The sequence below is a fragment of the Lodderomyces elongisporus genome, chromosome 3, assembly GCF_030384665.1.
Source record: "Lodderomyces elongisporus chromosome 3, complete sequence".
Taxonomy (NCBI): Eukaryota; Fungi; Ascomycota; class Pichiomycetes; order Serinales; family Debaryomycetaceae; genus Lodderomyces; species Lodderomyces elongisporus.
In genome coordinates this window covers 1,448,783-1,465,535 of record NC_083675.1, presented here as the reverse complement: position 1 = coordinate 1,465,535, position 16,753 = coordinate 1,448,783, and the positions used below count along the sequence as shown (strand labels likewise).

At 37.3% G+C, this 16,753-nt stretch overlaps 8 protein-coding genes across 8 annotated transcripts; 3 read left to right on the top strand and 5 right to left on the bottom strand. All coding sequences in view use genetic code 12, as the record gives it.

Annotated features, from left to right (window-relative positions):
• Nucleotides 1-100: 100 nt before the first annotated feature.
• Nucleotides 101-3,052, bottom strand: TAF12 (Transcription initiation factor TFIID subunit 12; the record flags this gene model as incomplete). Its single annotated transcript, XM_001525393.2, has 1 exon — nucleotides 101-3,052. The coding sequence occupies one exon, from the start codon at nucleotides 3,050-3,052 to the stop codon at nucleotides 101-103; it is 2,952 nt and encodes a 983-aa protein (XP_001525443.2).
• Nucleotides 3,053-3,753: 701 nt separating this feature from the next.
• TPO4 (Polyamine transporter 4) lies at nucleotides 3,754-5,715 on the bottom strand (the record flags this gene model as incomplete). Its single annotated transcript, XM_001525392.2, has 1 exon — nucleotides 3,754-5,715. One exon carries the CDS (start codon nucleotides 5,713-5,715, stop codon nucleotides 3,754-3,756), a length of 1,962 nt encoding a protein of 653 aa, XP_001525442.2.
• A 1,572-nt stretch (nucleotides 5,716-7,287) lies between these two features.
• Nucleotides 7,288-8,793, bottom strand: PVL30_002867 (uncharacterized protein; the record flags this gene model as incomplete). The annotated part of the gene is made up of 1 exon (XM_001525391.2): nucleotides 7,288-8,793. One exon carries the CDS (start codon nucleotides 8,791-8,793, stop codon nucleotides 7,288-7,290), a length of 1,506 nt encoding a protein of 501 aa, XP_001525441.2.
• Nucleotides 8,794-9,300: 507 nt separating this feature from the next.
• IPI1 (rRNA processing protein) lies at nucleotides 9,301-10,323 on the top strand (the record flags this gene model as incomplete). The annotated part of the gene is made up of 1 exon (XM_001525390.2): nucleotides 9,301-10,323. One exon carries the CDS (start codon nucleotides 9,301-9,303, stop codon nucleotides 10,321-10,323), a length of 1,023 nt encoding a protein of 340 aa, XP_001525440.2.
• A 222-nt stretch (nucleotides 10,324-10,545) lies between these two features.
• RRF1 (ribosome-recycling factor) lies at nucleotides 10,546-11,691 on the top strand (the record flags this gene model as incomplete). Its single annotated transcript, XM_001525389.2, has 2 exons — nucleotides 10,546-10,550; nucleotides 10,836-11,691. The coding sequence occupies 2 exons, from the start codon at nucleotides 10,546-10,548 to the stop codon at nucleotides 11,689-11,691; spliced, it is 861 nt and encodes a 286-aa protein (XP_001525439.2).
• A 211-nt stretch (nucleotides 11,692-11,902) lies between these two features.
• On the bottom strand, nucleotides 11,903-13,528 carry MON1 (Vacuolar fusion protein mon1; the record flags this gene model as incomplete). The annotated part of the gene is made up of 1 exon (XM_001525388.1): nucleotides 11,903-13,528. One exon carries the CDS (start codon nucleotides 13,526-13,528, stop codon nucleotides 11,903-11,905), a length of 1,626 nt encoding a protein of 541 aa, XP_001525438.2.
• A 690-nt stretch (nucleotides 13,529-14,218) lies between these two features.
• SEC22 (SNAP receptor) lies at nucleotides 14,219-15,098 on the bottom strand (the record flags this gene model as incomplete). Its single annotated transcript, XM_001525387.2, has 2 exons — nucleotides 14,219-14,838; nucleotides 15,065-15,098. 2 exons carry the CDS (start codon nucleotides 15,096-15,098, stop codon nucleotides 14,219-14,221), a joined length of 654 nt encoding a protein of 217 aa, XP_001525437.2.
• A 499-nt stretch (nucleotides 15,099-15,597) lies between these two features.
• On the top strand, nucleotides 15,598-16,602 carry PVL30_002862 (uncharacterized protein; the record flags this gene model as incomplete). The annotated part of the gene is made up of 1 exon (XM_001525386.2): nucleotides 15,598-16,602. The coding sequence occupies one exon, from the start codon at nucleotides 15,598-15,600 to the stop codon at nucleotides 16,600-16,602; it is 1,005 nt and encodes a 334-aa protein (XP_001525436.2).
• Nucleotides 16,603-16,753: the final 151 nt, after the last annotated feature.

Sequence of the window (16,753 nt, the reverse complement as noted above, 5' to 3'; positions counted from 1 at the left end):
AAGTATTGGGGGTATTATCTTCTCAATCTCTTTTTCGTTTCCCCTCTCTTTGCTTCGCTTCTTCTTACATTTACATATATATATATATAATTACTTTTCCTTAAATATCATCACTAATAGCTTTGGAAATCTCCACACCTTGCACCTTCTGATTATAACTTGAGCTAGGCTGAATCTTTCGCGAACTTCTAATCTCGTCCATTGCGTAACCTGGAATCTTGATATTCCAGTTCTTTTCCAAATGTAACTGGACATCCTTGGCGTCTAAACTATCCACTTTTCGGTGTTTTGCTAATCTACAAGCAAAGCTTGTCACTGAATAAATAAACTCATCGGCCAAATCCAAGAGCAACTCTTCAACATTTCCATCAATAAGCGTCTTGCCATCGCCTTCATCAACTCCAACAGTACTAATAATATCTTGTAACTTCCTCTTGTTCAAAACTCGTCCATTGTCTATAGTAGACATACCACCCTCAAGATCAAATGTAGGCAATTTTGTAATTGCAGGAGTGTCCCACAAAATACTAAGCGAGTTAGCTGCTCCACCAGTTAATGTAGGTCTAGTGTCTGCTGCACTATTGAATGACACTACAGTAGGTGGTTTGATATTGACCGAGCTTGAAATGGGAATTGCCGGTACGCTAGGCTTCGTAATACCTGCAAGACTGAGTGCCATAGCAGATTTGGATCGTTGGGGGGTCGCACGTGGCTCTGCACTTGGCGATCCAGCTCTGCCACTGGCAGATGCTGAAGTTGGTGGACCAGCATTACCACTACCGCTGCCACCTCCCGCATTAGTGGCATTCGGTGTTCCAGAAGTAGATGCATTTGATGGTGGAGCCACACCTGTCGAACGAACCTTTTCAGAAGTTGCGGATCCTTGTCTACTAGCCAAATGCTGTTGGTGCATCTGCACTTGGGTCTGCGGTGTTTGCGTAGCCTGTCTACTCGGGACTCTTGAAGGAAGTGATTGATGCGATGCGTGGGATGATATAGGATAGTTGTTGTTGTTGTTTGGAAGATTATTATTGATATTATGGTTGTTGTTATTGTTGCTGTTGTTATTGTTATTGCTCAATTGAGGATCCCCTATTGGACCCGAGGTCGGTGGAATTTGTGTAGGTTGTGGGGCAAATGATCTTCCCGCAGGCGCAGACTGGTTCAGCATTGGTATAGGTGGGGTTTGGCCAATATTATTACCATAAAGTTGTTGTTGTGGCTGCTTATTCTGAGAAAGTGGAAGAAACTGTTGGTTCTGGTTCTGATTCTGATTCATATTTTGATTTTGGACTTGTGGTGAATAGCTCAGCCTTCCTTGCGCATGTGGCGTACCAGCAGTTTGAGCTGGGTATGGTGACTGACGCATTTGTGGGGATTGCTGCTGTGAAATAGGAACCTGCGGGAGTCTTACTTGACCTTGGACTTGACCTTGAACTTGGGAGGAGCCTTGACTCTGTGGCATTAGGTTGTTTTGTTGTGGAAACCCTTGTTGTATCGCTTGCCCTTGTGGAAGTTGTGGCAGGAAAGATGGCTGCGACGGAGGATGATTAAACGCTTGGTTTTGCTGTTGCTTCTGCGGTTGAGGATGTCTCTGTTGGACATTATTGTTGGCCGGCTGTATATTAGGTTGAAGCAGTTGATTTTGAACGGAGGATTGTGTTTGGGGAGGTAAATGTTGCTGCTGCTGCTGCTGTTGTTGTTGTTGTTGTTGTTGTTGTTGTTGTTGTTGTTGTTGTTGTTGTTGTTGTTGTTGTTGTTGTTGTTGTTGTTGTTGTTGTTGTTGTTGTTGTTGTTGTTGTTGTTGTTGTTGTTGTTGTTGTTGTTGTTGTTGTTGTTGCTGTTGCTGTTGCTGTTTCTGTTGCTGCTGCTGCTGTTGCTGCTGCTTAGCTTGCTGAACTAATTGATTTCTAATATAAATTCCAATTTTTTGAAACTGTTGAAACTTGGTCCTATACTCCGCCAACTCTCTATCGATAATCGATATTTGCTCTTGAGTTGCATTACCGGCTTTTTTACTTTGTTCAAGTAATTGAATTTTCCTCTGAATCTCAGTCAATTTTTGCCTTATTTGATTAAATCGTTCCATCGAGATTGTATTGGAAGGTATATTGACTCCAGCTGCCGTACCGCTTCCTGCACCACTTGATGTACTAGAACTCATGCTTTTCAACAAATTGTTATATTGACCCTGACTACTAGTGTTGTTCGCTTGTTGCTGAAGTTTCTGCTTACCTTGTTCTTCTAGCTGTTGCTTTGATGGCGACATGCGAGGAGTTTGCTTTTGGCCGGGTTGGTTTTGCTTTATTGCAGTTGCTACAGGAATCTGGCTCTGGCCAAAAGCCGGAGACAGGAATGCAGAGTTGTTATTGATGTTGCTCATATTGTTGCTCGTGTTGTTAGGACTATTAGCATACGCAATATTCGGAGCATTCTGTGGGGTTTGTTGTGCTCTGTTATCATTCCTAGCGTTGATTGCATTGTTGTTACGAAGGTTCTGTTGAGATAATGCATTGTTTCCGAACATGTTCTGGGCACCCATACCCGGTTGTGGTTGTGGTTGTGCTTGTGCTTGCGGATGAGGTTGCTGTTGTTGTTGATGTGGAGGTGGTTGTTGTTGTTGTTGTTGTTGTTGTTGTTGATGTGGAGGTGCTTGTGTTTGTGTTTGTTGTTGTTGTTGTTGAGCTTGCTGCTGAGCTTGTTGTTGCAACCGATTCTTTTGTGCTTGATATCGAGCAAGTAATCGCCTGATATTTTCAGCTCGTGTCAAGTGATGCTGCTTCACCAGCTCATCAGTGGCTTTTTTGGCAATTTCAAAGTCATTTTTCATTGCCTGAACTAGCTGTGCCAATTGCTGTGGCGGTATATTCTGCAAATTGAATTGTTGAGGTGGCCGTTGGCCTTGTTGTTGGCCATGTTGTTGTTGCTGAGGATTGGAGATTCGATTACCCGCTTGCATTGGCTGATTTGGATTTCCGATACCTTGGTTAGGCCCATTTGCAGTACCATTTGATTGATTATTCGGTGTTCCAACCGTGTTTGATTGATTCATCACAACTCAAATGTTATTTACTATGAATCTAATTGAAGAACAATTCAAGTTTGTATTTTATATACAAACTTTGTAACTGGAACAAAAATTAAAATAACACTAATTGGCACTGCACAGAGAAAGAAAACAAAAAAAGGTTTTCGTTTGATCAACTTGGGTAAAGTATTTGTTCAGTGATATTTCAATCGCTGTGTTTAGGATTAATCTAGAGATTTTGATTTCGGTTTTGATTATTCAAGAATATTTTGGTTTTTGTGTACCTATTTCCTGAACAGTTTTCGAATCTGTTTTTTTTTTTTTTTTAGTTTTTGAATTTTCTTGCGCATAGCTCATAAGCATTTTGTAGGCTGTTTACGATCTATTCAAGTTTCGACTCTGAGCTTACCATTGAGGAAAAGATCAAGTTTTCTTTTTCATTCATTTACTATAGTCAACCTGAAATTATAAAAATACTACATCTTCAAGAGTTTGCTGAAACGTCTATTATTAATATTTCAGTATTAATTTTTCAGTCTCAATTTTTCAATTTTTTTGTGAACAATTTTGATCCATTCTCAAACAAAAAAAAATCAAATTCGGGAGTAAAAAAAATGAGTCTAAATACTGCAAAAAAATGATATTACCAAAGAAAAGCCAAGTAAACAAAAAGGAAAAATAAAAACCATATTAAAATTAAAATCGGATATTATCACATCTATAATCTATACCTTGTTCGAAACATCCGGCTTGTCTTCGGTCCCTTCAGCACTGGGCTGCTTTTGTTTCTCAACATTGCCACCATTCTCTTTCTCTCTAGCGGCTTTCTCTTCTGCCAACTTCTTAAAGTATGCAGCATACGTATACTTACTTCTTAATCTCAAACGAGGACCAAACCACGCAAAAACAAATGGGACAGGCACCATAAGTAAAGCAATAAAGGCAAACAACGATCCTGCCCAACCGATACCCAAGTTTTCAAAACATTGAACTGTAAACAAGGGGAATACTGATGCCAACAAATAACGCAACAAGTTGTTGGCAGCAATTGCAGACGCAACAATAAGTGGTGGGAAAGACATGGCAAAATACAACACAACTGCAAAAAACACAAGGATCAAGCCAAACCCAAAAGGAACACCACTTGCGGTAGGCGCCAACCAATGAATTGAATCGGTTCTTCCTGTCCATCCCAACCAGAATAAAGCAATCGGTAAACAAACAGCACCAACTTTACCCACTAATAATTTACTCTCTGGTGGATCAAAGATGATTTTACCTTCTTCATCCCTCTTACCTCTGGTTCCATCAGGATTTTTGGGAAAGTAATAGAAAAGATCAAGCAACACGTAAAAGATGACCCCCAAGACCAAGCCAATACCAACACCAATAAAAGTCAAACCGGAAATACCGAGATCCATGTGGTATACACCTCTAAAAATAACAGGGAATGCCTCAAAAAAACCGAATAATACTGCAAAAATGAATGCAATGTAAACCGACATAATCAAAACAATAGGTTCAGTGAACAACAAAACCATAGGCAATAACAAGTTGTTTTTGGCAACCTTCTTCAAAAATTCCATATCCACTTTTTGCGACTCAACGTTAACACCTCTCTTTCTAGCTCTGCGTGCCAAAATGACAGGCTTGAATGTTTCAGGTGCCAAAATTGCAAACGGCCAAACAAGTCCGAAAAACATGAGCAACACCCAAGATGCAGCCCATTGCCAGTTCTTGTACTCGGCTGAGAACCCACCAATAATTGGACCAAGCACAGGACCAAGGAAGGGACACAAACAAAAGATTGCAACTGCAATGGATTGGTCCGAAGGACTATTGGCCCAGAGATCAGAAATCGTTCCACCAGCAATTGATAATGCTGGACTAGAGAAAAACCCACAAAAGAAACGAAGCACCAAGATTGTGCGAATGTTTTTGGCAAGACCAACACCCATAATGAACAACATTGCGATTGGCCACGAAAGCACATAAAGTGGCTTTCTGCCAAATACTTCCGATAATGGTGCTGCAATTGCAGGACCAATTGCTAAACCAACCAAATAGAAAGTAAGACCTGCTAAGCAAAGCTCCTGCGAAGCACCAAATCTGACCATAATTTCAGGAATACCACCAGTGTATAATGATGAACCCAACGAACAACAGAGACACATGATGGCCGCAGTGTATGTAATCCACCATTTTTTGAATTTAGACCAAGTTTGAGGGTTCTCACGATCATCGGGACCATCCCAATCAAGCTCGCTTATGTTGATTATGCGGTTCTCCCCGTCGCTAGAGTCGCCTTGTCCCTCCAAATACTGTTCCTCACTTCCTTCCTTCTCAAGCTCTTTTTGTGATTTCTCTTCATCTCTTCCTGAAGCTGTGTGATCTGAGTGGGAGTCACTCAGATTGAGGAGCGGGTTAGGAAGACCCAGCAGCACTTGCGATGTGTCGGCATCAACATGTTGTGGAGCTGCAAAATTAGTAGGTGGCTCTAAGTCCATTTCTGTGAATTGATAATGAGGTGTATTCTCTTCTTCGTGTAAATTGCGATCCACAGGAATTGAAAATAAATTGGCATCGCCATTTTTTAAATCATTGACTTCCAAGTTGTGAGTTTCTCCATCCTGTGTACTGATAAAATTTTTCAGATCCACTTCACCGTTGGAAACAGCTTGAGACATTGCTGGTATTGTGAAAGTTATAATAATTTTATATTATCTATGTTAAATAAAGTAAAAGTATTTATTAATGTGCAACAATGAATATAATTTCGAGAATTGATTGAAAAACGAAAAACGAAAAAAAAAAAAGAAAAAATCGAGTTTTGAAAATGGGGTTCACATCGCTTATATACTAGCAGCAGTCGAACTGGCATCAAGCTTCTTATATATATATGGATGTGGATAAGCTCGTATCCGATGATGCATTTCTCAATGGCTGTGTTTATGTATAACACAAAGGTCATTTCAGAAACAATACATTTATTAGCCACTTGTATTTGATTTTTTGGTTTCTGGTTTTAATAGTAGATAGAGCCTCATCTGCAAAAGCTTAGGATACTTTTTGTGTCCATAATGTTCTTATGTCCGAAACGGTTACAAAAGCAATCAGATGTTTCTAGTGTGAGACAGTTATAAAAAAAAAGAAGTGTTTTTTTTTTCACTTTTTAATGTATTTCTTTTTCTTCCTTGCTTTTCATTCTATTGTTTCTCCTATATTTCTTTTCGTTTCTTTTTCGAAGCTTCCAACAGCAATTGATTGAAACTTTTACCTTCCATCAATCAAACATGAGACACGCACTAGCTTGAGGATTATGTTAGTTGCTCTGTCTACTAATTTTGATTAGAATATTTGCCTTTAAACTCAATCACTCAATTGTGTGTGTGTTTCTTTTTGTTTTTTTTTTTTCAAAAGAAGAACTTCCATGTATCTTTACTCTATAACGAAAAATTATGAAAAAGCAACTACATTTTAACGAATGGTCAAAGTTAAATTCGTTAGCTCTGAAGAAGAGCACTGAGTGTTGGATGGGAAAAGACCGAAAATCAACGAACTATTGGCTCAATTTCAGCAGCCGACAATAAAAAATGATAAATCCTTTCTTTCTTTCTTTCCTTTCTTCTTTTTTTGGTTTTTTTTTTGTTTTTTGCTCTCTTTGTCAAAACCACGCAAACTCCGAATGGCTTACTAAGACGGAACAATATTTAGTATAACTTTGTACTTTACCAACATCTCATGCATCTGATGTCACGGATGCGATTGGCCATTTGTGCCGAGGATGTGCGCCGTTTGGCTTATGCTAATGAAAGAGAATAATAAACAATATTAAGGGTAATTCATCGTGAAAAGCCTTTTGTGTGATTTCGTAATTATTATAATAGCTTATGTCCGAGCTCTAAGTAAAGGAAACTAATGAAAGAAGAAAACAAATCAAATCAAATCTAAAAAAAAAAAAGAAAAAAAAAAAAATAAAGAAAGAGAGATAAACACAGAGTAAGAATAGACAACGACAACAAACTTTTCACGATATCTCCCCTACCTACATGCTTATTCCTCCCCCTGGCCAATTAACAAACCAATAAAGAATACTCCATCAGCCTAGCTTATTATTATTCTTTTTTACTAAAACCGAACCGTTTTCGGATAAATATTGGATCTCTATGTATGTTAAATTAAACCGTATAAATTAGGCAACTGCTGTCGCCAGAACTAAACGCAAGACCCTTGTATGGAGCATGTATCTTACACACTTTTCATGTAGTATTTTCATTCCATTTCCACCTCTCCGGATTTGTAGCAACCGTGGAGTCGCCGTAATACGTTTTAGCTCGAACATAGCCAAACACAAAGTTGCATCCAAATATCACGACCCCACACCATAATATAAATATAAAGAATTTAAAACTCAATGGTTCAATTAGTGAGTTAAGCACCATCCCAACAATCTGAGCATTTATAAGCGACAAATTGCCTATAGAGCTTGGATTTTGTTCCATGCATTTACGAAACTTTTCACATTTTTTGCGCATCAATGGTAAAGACAGGTAACTCGGGTCGTCGCAATTGTTCTCATAGTATTGTTGTCTGCAAACTGAAATATCTGAAGCAAGTTGAAGTCTTTGTTCGTATATCCGGTGATTGACATCTGATTTGATTGAGGAGCAAATGTAGTATATCAAATAGACCACATACAATGAAAGAACAAAGTTGATTGCAAATTGTAAGTACGAGGAAAGAATATATGGTACTTTCTCAATAGGGGTTATACCAGCTTTCCATGGTGGTGGCAAACTAACCAACGCATAGTCTTCGATATACTGACTATTGTATCCATTTTGTTTCAACGAGCTTTGACGATCATCGTCTATAGCTTGTATCTGGTTCTTATAATGCGTGTCTACTTTATCCAAATCGCTCTTCTTACTTCGCAGAATTAAAGACATATCTCGTAGATTTTGTTCGCGCGCGCGCTCGCGCTCGTGGTCTTGCTGGTATTGGGGATTATTTTGTTGTATAGGAGGATAGTAATGGTGATGGTGTATTGCAAACTGGCCTTTGTGAATATTTTGATCTCCATTGTTAAGCTGGTTAGCAAGAAACAGGTCTGGACTTGGATTCTCTAACTTCAGGTTATAGGAGTTAACTTTCTTAGGATACTGGTTAACTGGAGTGAACGAGCTAGTGTCAAACTCAAAGTCAACAGAAGATTTTCTGCGCATTTTAAGCAAGTCAGGAGCACCAGTTGTATGCCCAGTGTATGGCAATGATTGTGTCTGTAAAGATTGCCGAGATGGCGATGACGGCGATGACGGCGATGACGGCGATGGTGGCGGCATCAACATAAGTGGCTTTTGTACGGCAAGTCGAGCCCCAAGCATAGTGGGAGACAAAACAGAAAGTACATGACTCTCTGATCGACGAGGTTCACTGGTTAGATTATTCATACTAGTTTCATCTTTTTCCTTTTTGGTTGTATCACTTGAGGAATTAGAGTCAGATTCATGCATGACCATATACTCATTAGGGTCGTCAATGTCCATGGCGTCATCGTCATCGTCATCGTCATCATAGTTATTGATGTATTGATATTCTTTTTCATCACAATTTCCTTCTTTGCTAAAATGATTTCGATAAGAGTAATGCATGTTTTTCATTTCATCAGCACCTAATTTATCCTTGGATTCACGATCTTCTAAAGTCAAGGACAGAAGAAATTGCTCGTTTTCCAAATCGGAAAGTCTTCTCAACCTGTTGATCATAGAATAATTTGGTCTAAATGAGTCAATAAATGTTTGTGTAGTATTTAAACAATATATAAATGAATGCAAGTGAATGTGGTTCGATTGTGAGTAAAAAATGAATGCAAGTTTTAATCAAGATGAATGAATTTGTAGTCAAAGGGAAGTATCCACTAATTGCGCTTTACACGGTTTTTTTTTGGCTTTAAGATGAAAATGTTTTGCGCGCACAAGTCGTGATAATTTACGCGCTCTGGAACCTCATCTCAATTTCAGTTTAGTAAACTCCTCCACATCGAGAACTCCATCTTCCTTTCTTGTTCTAATTTTCAATCTTTTTTATTATTTTATCTGGTGTTCTTTTTAAGAAAGAAATAAAAAGTAAGAAAGAACAAAAAAAGAGAGAATAGTTTCTTTTGTAAAGATAACTTGATCATTACCAAAGCTTCTGTAACACATCAGTCAAGTTCACCACCACCACCACCAGCAGCAGCTTTTTACTTTTTTTTTTTTTTCAAAAAAAAAAAAATGGGTTCCAAAAGAAAACAAAAGGAGAAGCAAAAGGATTTCAAGAAAGCCAAGTTGAAGGTCGGAAAGACGGCAAAGAAACCCGACAATTATACTGATACATCTTTCAAAGCAAAAACAATTTCACTTCCTGGCCAGTCAATATCTATAGTCCACGGTTCAAAAGATTTCACGCATCAACTTTCGTTACTCAAACACCATTCCTCGACTACTAGAAAGGAAGTGGTTATCAACATTACTCAAAATCTTCCCTCAAATCCTGCTGCATATAAACTGATTATTTCTGCTGCCGTGCCTTTAATCCTTGATGAATCGAAACTGGTGCGAACAGAAGTAATGAATTTGCTCAAGGAGATTGGTAGGAAACAACCAGGATTGCTTGATTTGCATAAGCGAAGCATTGTTTTATTCATAATTTCAGCAATGACTCATATCCAACCAGACATACGAAATACAAGTACTAAATTTCTTGCAACGCTTTTGGAGTATTCCGACTTGAAACTGTATTTTGTGAAAATTTTGAAGAATTTTTTCATATTGATGAGTTGGTCCTTGTTGGATGACAATAAATCAAAAGGTGTTTCCATCACGACAAATTCAACTATTTTATTGGGTCCCAATACTAAGAAAGCCAGAATCGACCATCTTCGTGTTCTTGTTCAATTTTTAAAAAAGAACTTGCTAGATGATTCGGAACAAGGGTTAGTTGATGCTGATTTTAGTCGAATATACACCCACCCACAAACGTACAAATATTTAATTCCTACCACCCCACAGGCGTTTCTGGCGCTTAATCTTTTTGGTAGAGAAATCAAGAGTGATCTTTCTGCAACCGGTTCAATTGCAATTCAGAATTTAGATACAATGACCACTGAAGACATAGAGACAAGGTTGAATATCATGAATGATATTTTCAAAGATCGAATGATTCTTAACTTGAAAGGTCTATGCAAAGAAGGTGGTGAAGTTGGAAGAGAGGCTTCCACTTGTATAGATATACTAGAAGGTATAAGTGTAAAGTAATGATTACCAAAGAAATCAGAAATTGATAATGTATGTAGAATAAATGATAAGACACAAAAGGAAAGAAAATTGGGTCGAGGAGAATGAAAAATGATAAATAATTAAATAAATAAATAAAGTAACACCAGTCTGGGAAGATGCAGAACATTGTAATTGTTGATAATTCCAAGAACTCAAAGAGCACATCAAATACACTTTTCTATTTTTTACTATAGAGTGATAATGAAGTATTTATGGTTTCGATCAACTAAATGGCTCTAAAGACAAGTTGATGCTATAATCATATTCAATTCGCAGCCAATCATTGCTACCAACATTTATCAAGACAAAGCGGCTGATGGAGTGCGCACAATAGATGCGAATTTTTTTCATCCAACAGCAACCAGTGGACCGACACGAAGAAGAAGAAAAAGAAGACGACCTGAAAAAAATACAGTTTGACTCGAAGGACTACCAGACCAAAAAAACCTATTCTTTTTTTTTTTTTTTTTGTTTTCAATTTTTCCTTTAAGAACCATCGTCGATAGTTTACAACCACCTGTACATATTAGAATGTTTCGCCTAATAACAAGAAATTCACAATCGGTGAGATTGGTTTCTCCAACTAGGACTGTCCTTGGTTTTGCTAAATGTGCCGTTGCAACCAAAACCCAAGCTCCACATTTTCACACAACATCGTTCCTTCAAGGAAGGAAAAATCAGAAACTGAATAAGGCAAAGCAACTGAGGGTCGAGAGAGAAGACGAATTTGTTGAGCATGAGGCACAAACGGAAGCAGTTACGCCAACCATCGATTTCAAAGATGCAGAGGAGAGATTTCAGCATGTACTTGAAAAATTTGAAAAAGCCGCTAACGAGATCAAGTTGGGAAGATTGAACCCTAGAGTGTTTGACAATCTCATGGTTGCTGTTAAAGATGGTAATAAATCGGAAGAAGTACCTTTCACTTCCGTTGCGCTGACGTCTATGAAGGGTAGAAACTTTATCGTGACCATGTTTGACCCACTGCAAAGTGCCGCCATCATCAATGCCATTATTGGGTCTGGTTTAAATATGAGTGGAACTACCGACCCCAATAACAAATTTAACCTTAGAATCCCCATGCCTCCCGTGACTCAAGAAACCAAACAAAATGACCTCAAACAATTAAAAGAGCTTTATGAAAAGACCAAGAATGGTGCAAGAGGTTCACTCACCGGTGTTAGAGGCGAAGTTAGACAGAAGTTTCACGGAAGTTTAAAAACTCACAAACTTTCAGACTCCGAGAACAAACAACTTTTACAGTTGGAGAAATTGTACAAATTGTTTGCTGATAAATTACAAGATGTACATAGAAAGTTTGAAAAAAGTATAATGAGTCCGAATTAAACACATATTGAAAGCAACAAGTAAATTTGAGTTGGTCTTTGCTGTGGGTATTAGTAATGAAAATGTAACAAGTTGTAAAACTAAGGCAACAACAAAAACAAAATAAAAATAAACAGGAAAAACAAATTGAAAGAAGTGAATAAGATAATCTATATATACACATACATACATATTTTTCACCAGTTCATATAGAGCCTATTTAAACTTATATTCATGTACTAAATAGTCTGTTCTTGTTCTTTTTACACCAATTGACTATTTTAAGACATATTTCAATCAAATTTTTTGAATCAACTCCATCACCTGCTACGCAATAGAATTCAAACGAGGTGCCGCTCAACATGAATGCAGTTGAAGAGTTCCATCGCATGTACGAAAGTTTCTTGTAACCATTCTTTATTTCGTCAGCCTCTAATTGGGACTTACATTGTTTTAGCAATGAATAGTAGACCACCAACTGCAACTTTAAATCGTCCGAATCATCATTTATTTCGCTAATGACGCATTGGTTTATTTCCTTGTTGACGTAGACGAAATGTTTTATCACCAACGGTACCTCATTTCTTATTGGCTTCATTAGTGCTTGCTCGAGGTTTTCCAAAAAGTGGCCAGCTTGAGACGTTTCGGCCCTTTGGATAATCCTATCAGCAATAACCTTGAGTTTATCAAAAGCATTCTTACTACCGCTGACCAATATTAGCGTCAATTGTCTCCAAGACCGCAGAAAAATGTAAAGGTATCCATTTTGGTTGAAGTTTGGCATGCAAAGTGGGATCCATAGGTCTTCACTCTTGTTCTTGAGTGAATGGACTATAAATGTAAGCAAGTACAAATCTTCATTTGTCAATGTGTGAATCTTGGGGTGAACAAAGTTAGTCACTTGATTGTCTTTGCTCAAAATCGCAAACAATAAATCTTCTTCCTCTTCTTGCTGTTCCTTCAAAAACCTGTCCATCTTTTTTCTCAAAGTATATGGGATCCGCAATGATGGTCGGGCGGTAAACAACTCACCGAGGAACGAATTAAGGCCATCATGTTGAAGTCCAAAGGTAAGTTTCATGCAAAGTGAATCTAAATTCTCCATATCCAAAGGACTCAACACTCGTCGCAAATCATAATTGAGCCTATTGTGGAAAACCCTATCAATCGTTTGTTTCGACAAGATGCTCAATAGGTATTTGTATAACACAATCAACTGTCTGGTTAGAAACTGTTCAGTTTCGTGTGGAAGTTTTGAAATGGCTATTAAAACAATTGGAGATCTATTCAATACTACTAATTTTACCCTGTTACTCCCCAACTCAATAACATGTACATCCTGGTCCAAATCTTCTTGAAAGGTTGATAATATAGTAGTCAATATCCCCATGTACCCCATCGTCAAATCGTCATTACCATGTAAGGAATATATTGGCTTGCCAGCTACAGAGAAGATAAAAAAATGTTTAAGTTTTTGATGAAACAAAACATTATCATTAGATTTTGAAATATCGATACATTGTTTGCGATATACAGTGGCCCCAAGATCATTAGAATTTGGATAGATATCAGCACAAGTGGTATTTTCGTCGCTAATCAGTGGTTGTAGGTGAAATTTAGTTGGTAATAAAGAAAGCTGATTAATTCCAGTTATATCAATCTCTGAATTAATGGTTGCAGCTTCCAGCTGTAGAATTGGAGGCGAGGGTACATGAACCGATTGTATCTCCAGGTTAACATTCTCATAGTTGACAGCAGTCGTTGGATCCGTTGTAGACCCTGGTGCAAGGTTTGACACAGTAGGTAACAAACTCATTGACTTTGTAGATAGCCTAGATATTCGGGGTCGGTCCACCATGATGCTTTTGTATAATATTGATTGTGCTGCCTATTCTACAACGTTTTTTATTTTTGATTGAGCTCCGTCAGTTATGATGTTAAGAAGTAGCAGTAATAATATGCAAGAGACTTGTTAGGTACTGTTATTACTAAAAAAAATTTAAACTTCATAGTTCTTCATTTGTATGCTGGAAAAAACGAATTAAGAGGAATTGAATCACAGCCACTTAATGACATTAAAAAAAATATCAGCACTAAAACACTCTCAGATTTGAGCTCATATTAGAATTTGCAATCTACGACATTCGTGCCATTTCCGTATATATTAATCTATTTCTCTACTACATGGTGAAAGGTTTCATGAAATGAAAAAAAAAAACAAAGTTTCTAATAAGAATAACTTCTGTTTCTTTCCTTCATAAAATAATAATAGTAACGGAAATAAAATAATAAAAAAAAAAAAAACAAAAACAAAAACAAAAATGAAAATGAAAATGAAACTAATATTGCTGAAGCAAAGAACCATGCATTCCACCTTTATAAACATGAATGTTTTCGTTTCTTCTTTATTTTTCTTTTTTTCTTTATTTTACCGTTCTTTGCATCCTTAATTCTAGTTAATTTTCAAGCTGACATCCGCATATTTAGTGAATTACTCTCCTTGTTTTTTTTGTATTGTTTTGTTTTTCACCGTTTAGCGATCATCCTATCACTTTTTCAAATAGTAATAGCAAAGGAACAAAAAGATAAGTCCTGCCCCTGCAACTGGAATATATTGCTTGATCATAGCCTCAAAATTTATTCGCTGAGCTCTTCTCCTATATTTCAACGAGTCCTGTTTCAAAGAGCTTGATAGATCACTCATTTTATCCAAAGAATCACCTCGATACAAAAGATCTTCTATATTTTTGGTCATAACTTTTTTAACATCCGCTAAATCATTATTCAACTTGTCCAAATTGGATTGTGCGCGTTGGTCTTGATAAATTTTCTTCGTCTTGTTCAAAAAATTGTCAAAGGAAGAAAATCCAAACGGTCTAGCAGTACGAGACAACGCATCGGCACCGTGACTGTTGTAAAACTCATTGGCAATTTCACTAAGGTAGGAGAATGCTAATTTCCTAGGGTACGATTTCTTGCAAATGCATAAATATATTATACTCTGCGAAATCAAATAGTGAATGTTATAGTCATCTGATTCAATTGTTGCTTGTGGTTCGGAGTTTGGAGTAATCTTACTGATTAATATCTTGCATTTCTTCTTTTGTTCAAGCAAAGCTTGGGCATTGGAGCTGTTATCGTCGTCGACTGAGCCACAGAGTGGAAGGGCTATTGAAAAGGTTGGGAAATAAAATGTTAGAATATATGTCCTTGATAATTATATGTTTTCCTCTTCTTTTGGGATTCCTTTTCTTCCAAAAGATGTTTTTTTTTTGTAAAAAAAAAGAAAAACTAAAGGAAATGAAAGGAAAGGATAGTAAAATGACTAATGAGGAAGACCAAAGAAAGAAATAACGAGTAAGTAAAACATTTGATCTAGAAACTTGCTACGTACCATCATATCTGTATATCAACGTTGATTCCACCATTAGTTTGTGTAATTACTTGGTATTAATTGCTTTAGAGAACTGGTATGAAATTCTATCAAGGTCGTTTGTTTCAGTTTGATTGTTCTTTGTCTTTTAGTTCTTTTAACCACTTTGGCTCCTGCGGTTGCTTTTGGGTGCTTAAATGCTTAGGTTTTTTTGGCTGTTTGGGCTTTTTGGGCTGTTTTGGCTGTTTTGGCTGTTTTTGGTTCTTGTTGGGATGCACCAGAAATTTGTAGTTTTCCGTTGAGTTTGGTTTCAATTGTAAAATCGTGTCTTTAATTCACGAAGCGGATAAAGAAAAAAAATGATTTTGTTAGTGTGACATGAAAGCGCACTGCAATGAATATACATAGATAAATCCCTTTCCCTACAATTTATCAATTACCGAAGAACAAATATTTCTTTTTTTTTGTTTGAATATAACTTCAGATAAACACACATAGCAATATACATCGAAATAGCAATAGCCAAAACAAAAGAACATATAAACTTACATATAATGGATTTATCAAACTTATCAAGAACTCTACCGCTGCTGAAACCACTTCACAAAGAAGATGAAAGGAGACGTAATACTTCTCCATCGGGGACCGGAGCAGCCGCAGCTTCAGTAACGTCATCGCAATCAACTAGTTCAACTAGTTCGACTTCTTCCACTGCAGACTACACTGATCTTACTACACATTTTAAAGATGCTGCAAAGGCCATAGCTTCACTCTACAACACAGCTTTGGGTGTCCAGAACCTGACGAACACGAACGATGAAACACCGCAGAAGCTAACATTAAAAACAGACTTTGCCCAAGCAGCAAGGTCAGTGGCTGTACTTTATAAATATGCTCAAATGTCCCACCCAGCCTCCTTTGATCAAGGTTACTTAAATTGCATTGACGACTTGTTACAAATTATCACCAATGATGAAGATGTTGAGAACTGGGCACTTACACGGCGAGCAGAAATTACCAAGCTTCAAAAGACGAGCAATAAAGATAATGAAAGAGAAAGGGAAAGAGAAAGAGAAAGGGAAAGAGATCGTGATCGCGACAGAGAAAGGGAAAGGGAAAGAGAAAAGAATTCAGAATCTGATTCTATACTGAACTTTAGTCAAAAGTCTGTCGTGAACAATAGTTTGGATTCTTTGCAATCTCAAACTGAATTCGACGTTGGTAAACTTCCAAGTGATTTTGCTTTCCAGTTTGCTCTGGACTTAAGGCCACCAACTGCATTTCGTCCAAGTATACCGCCTCTTTCTGTCCTGCATAATCCATCACAGCGAAATCTTGCAATCAGTAAGAAGAACCGGTTTCATCAGCAAATTTTGAAGAAAGTCCATTCCTCTGAAGATTCAAGTGAAAGTGAAAGCGATGATTTAAAAAGAGTCAAAATTTTTAAAGACAATACGAGCCCTAGCAGGAAGAAAAAACGGAGGAATAATGCCACTAGCAATATCAACAATAATACTAACGACAATGACAACGAAAGTGGCAATGACAGCACAATTTAGTTCACATATATAGTTATATATATATATATATGTATATATGTATATATGTATATATATAGATAGATAGAATTATATACTTTTAAATACGGGTATAATGCATTCAACTCAGCATACGGATGTACATGCAAATTTGGGTTTAATATATCACTGC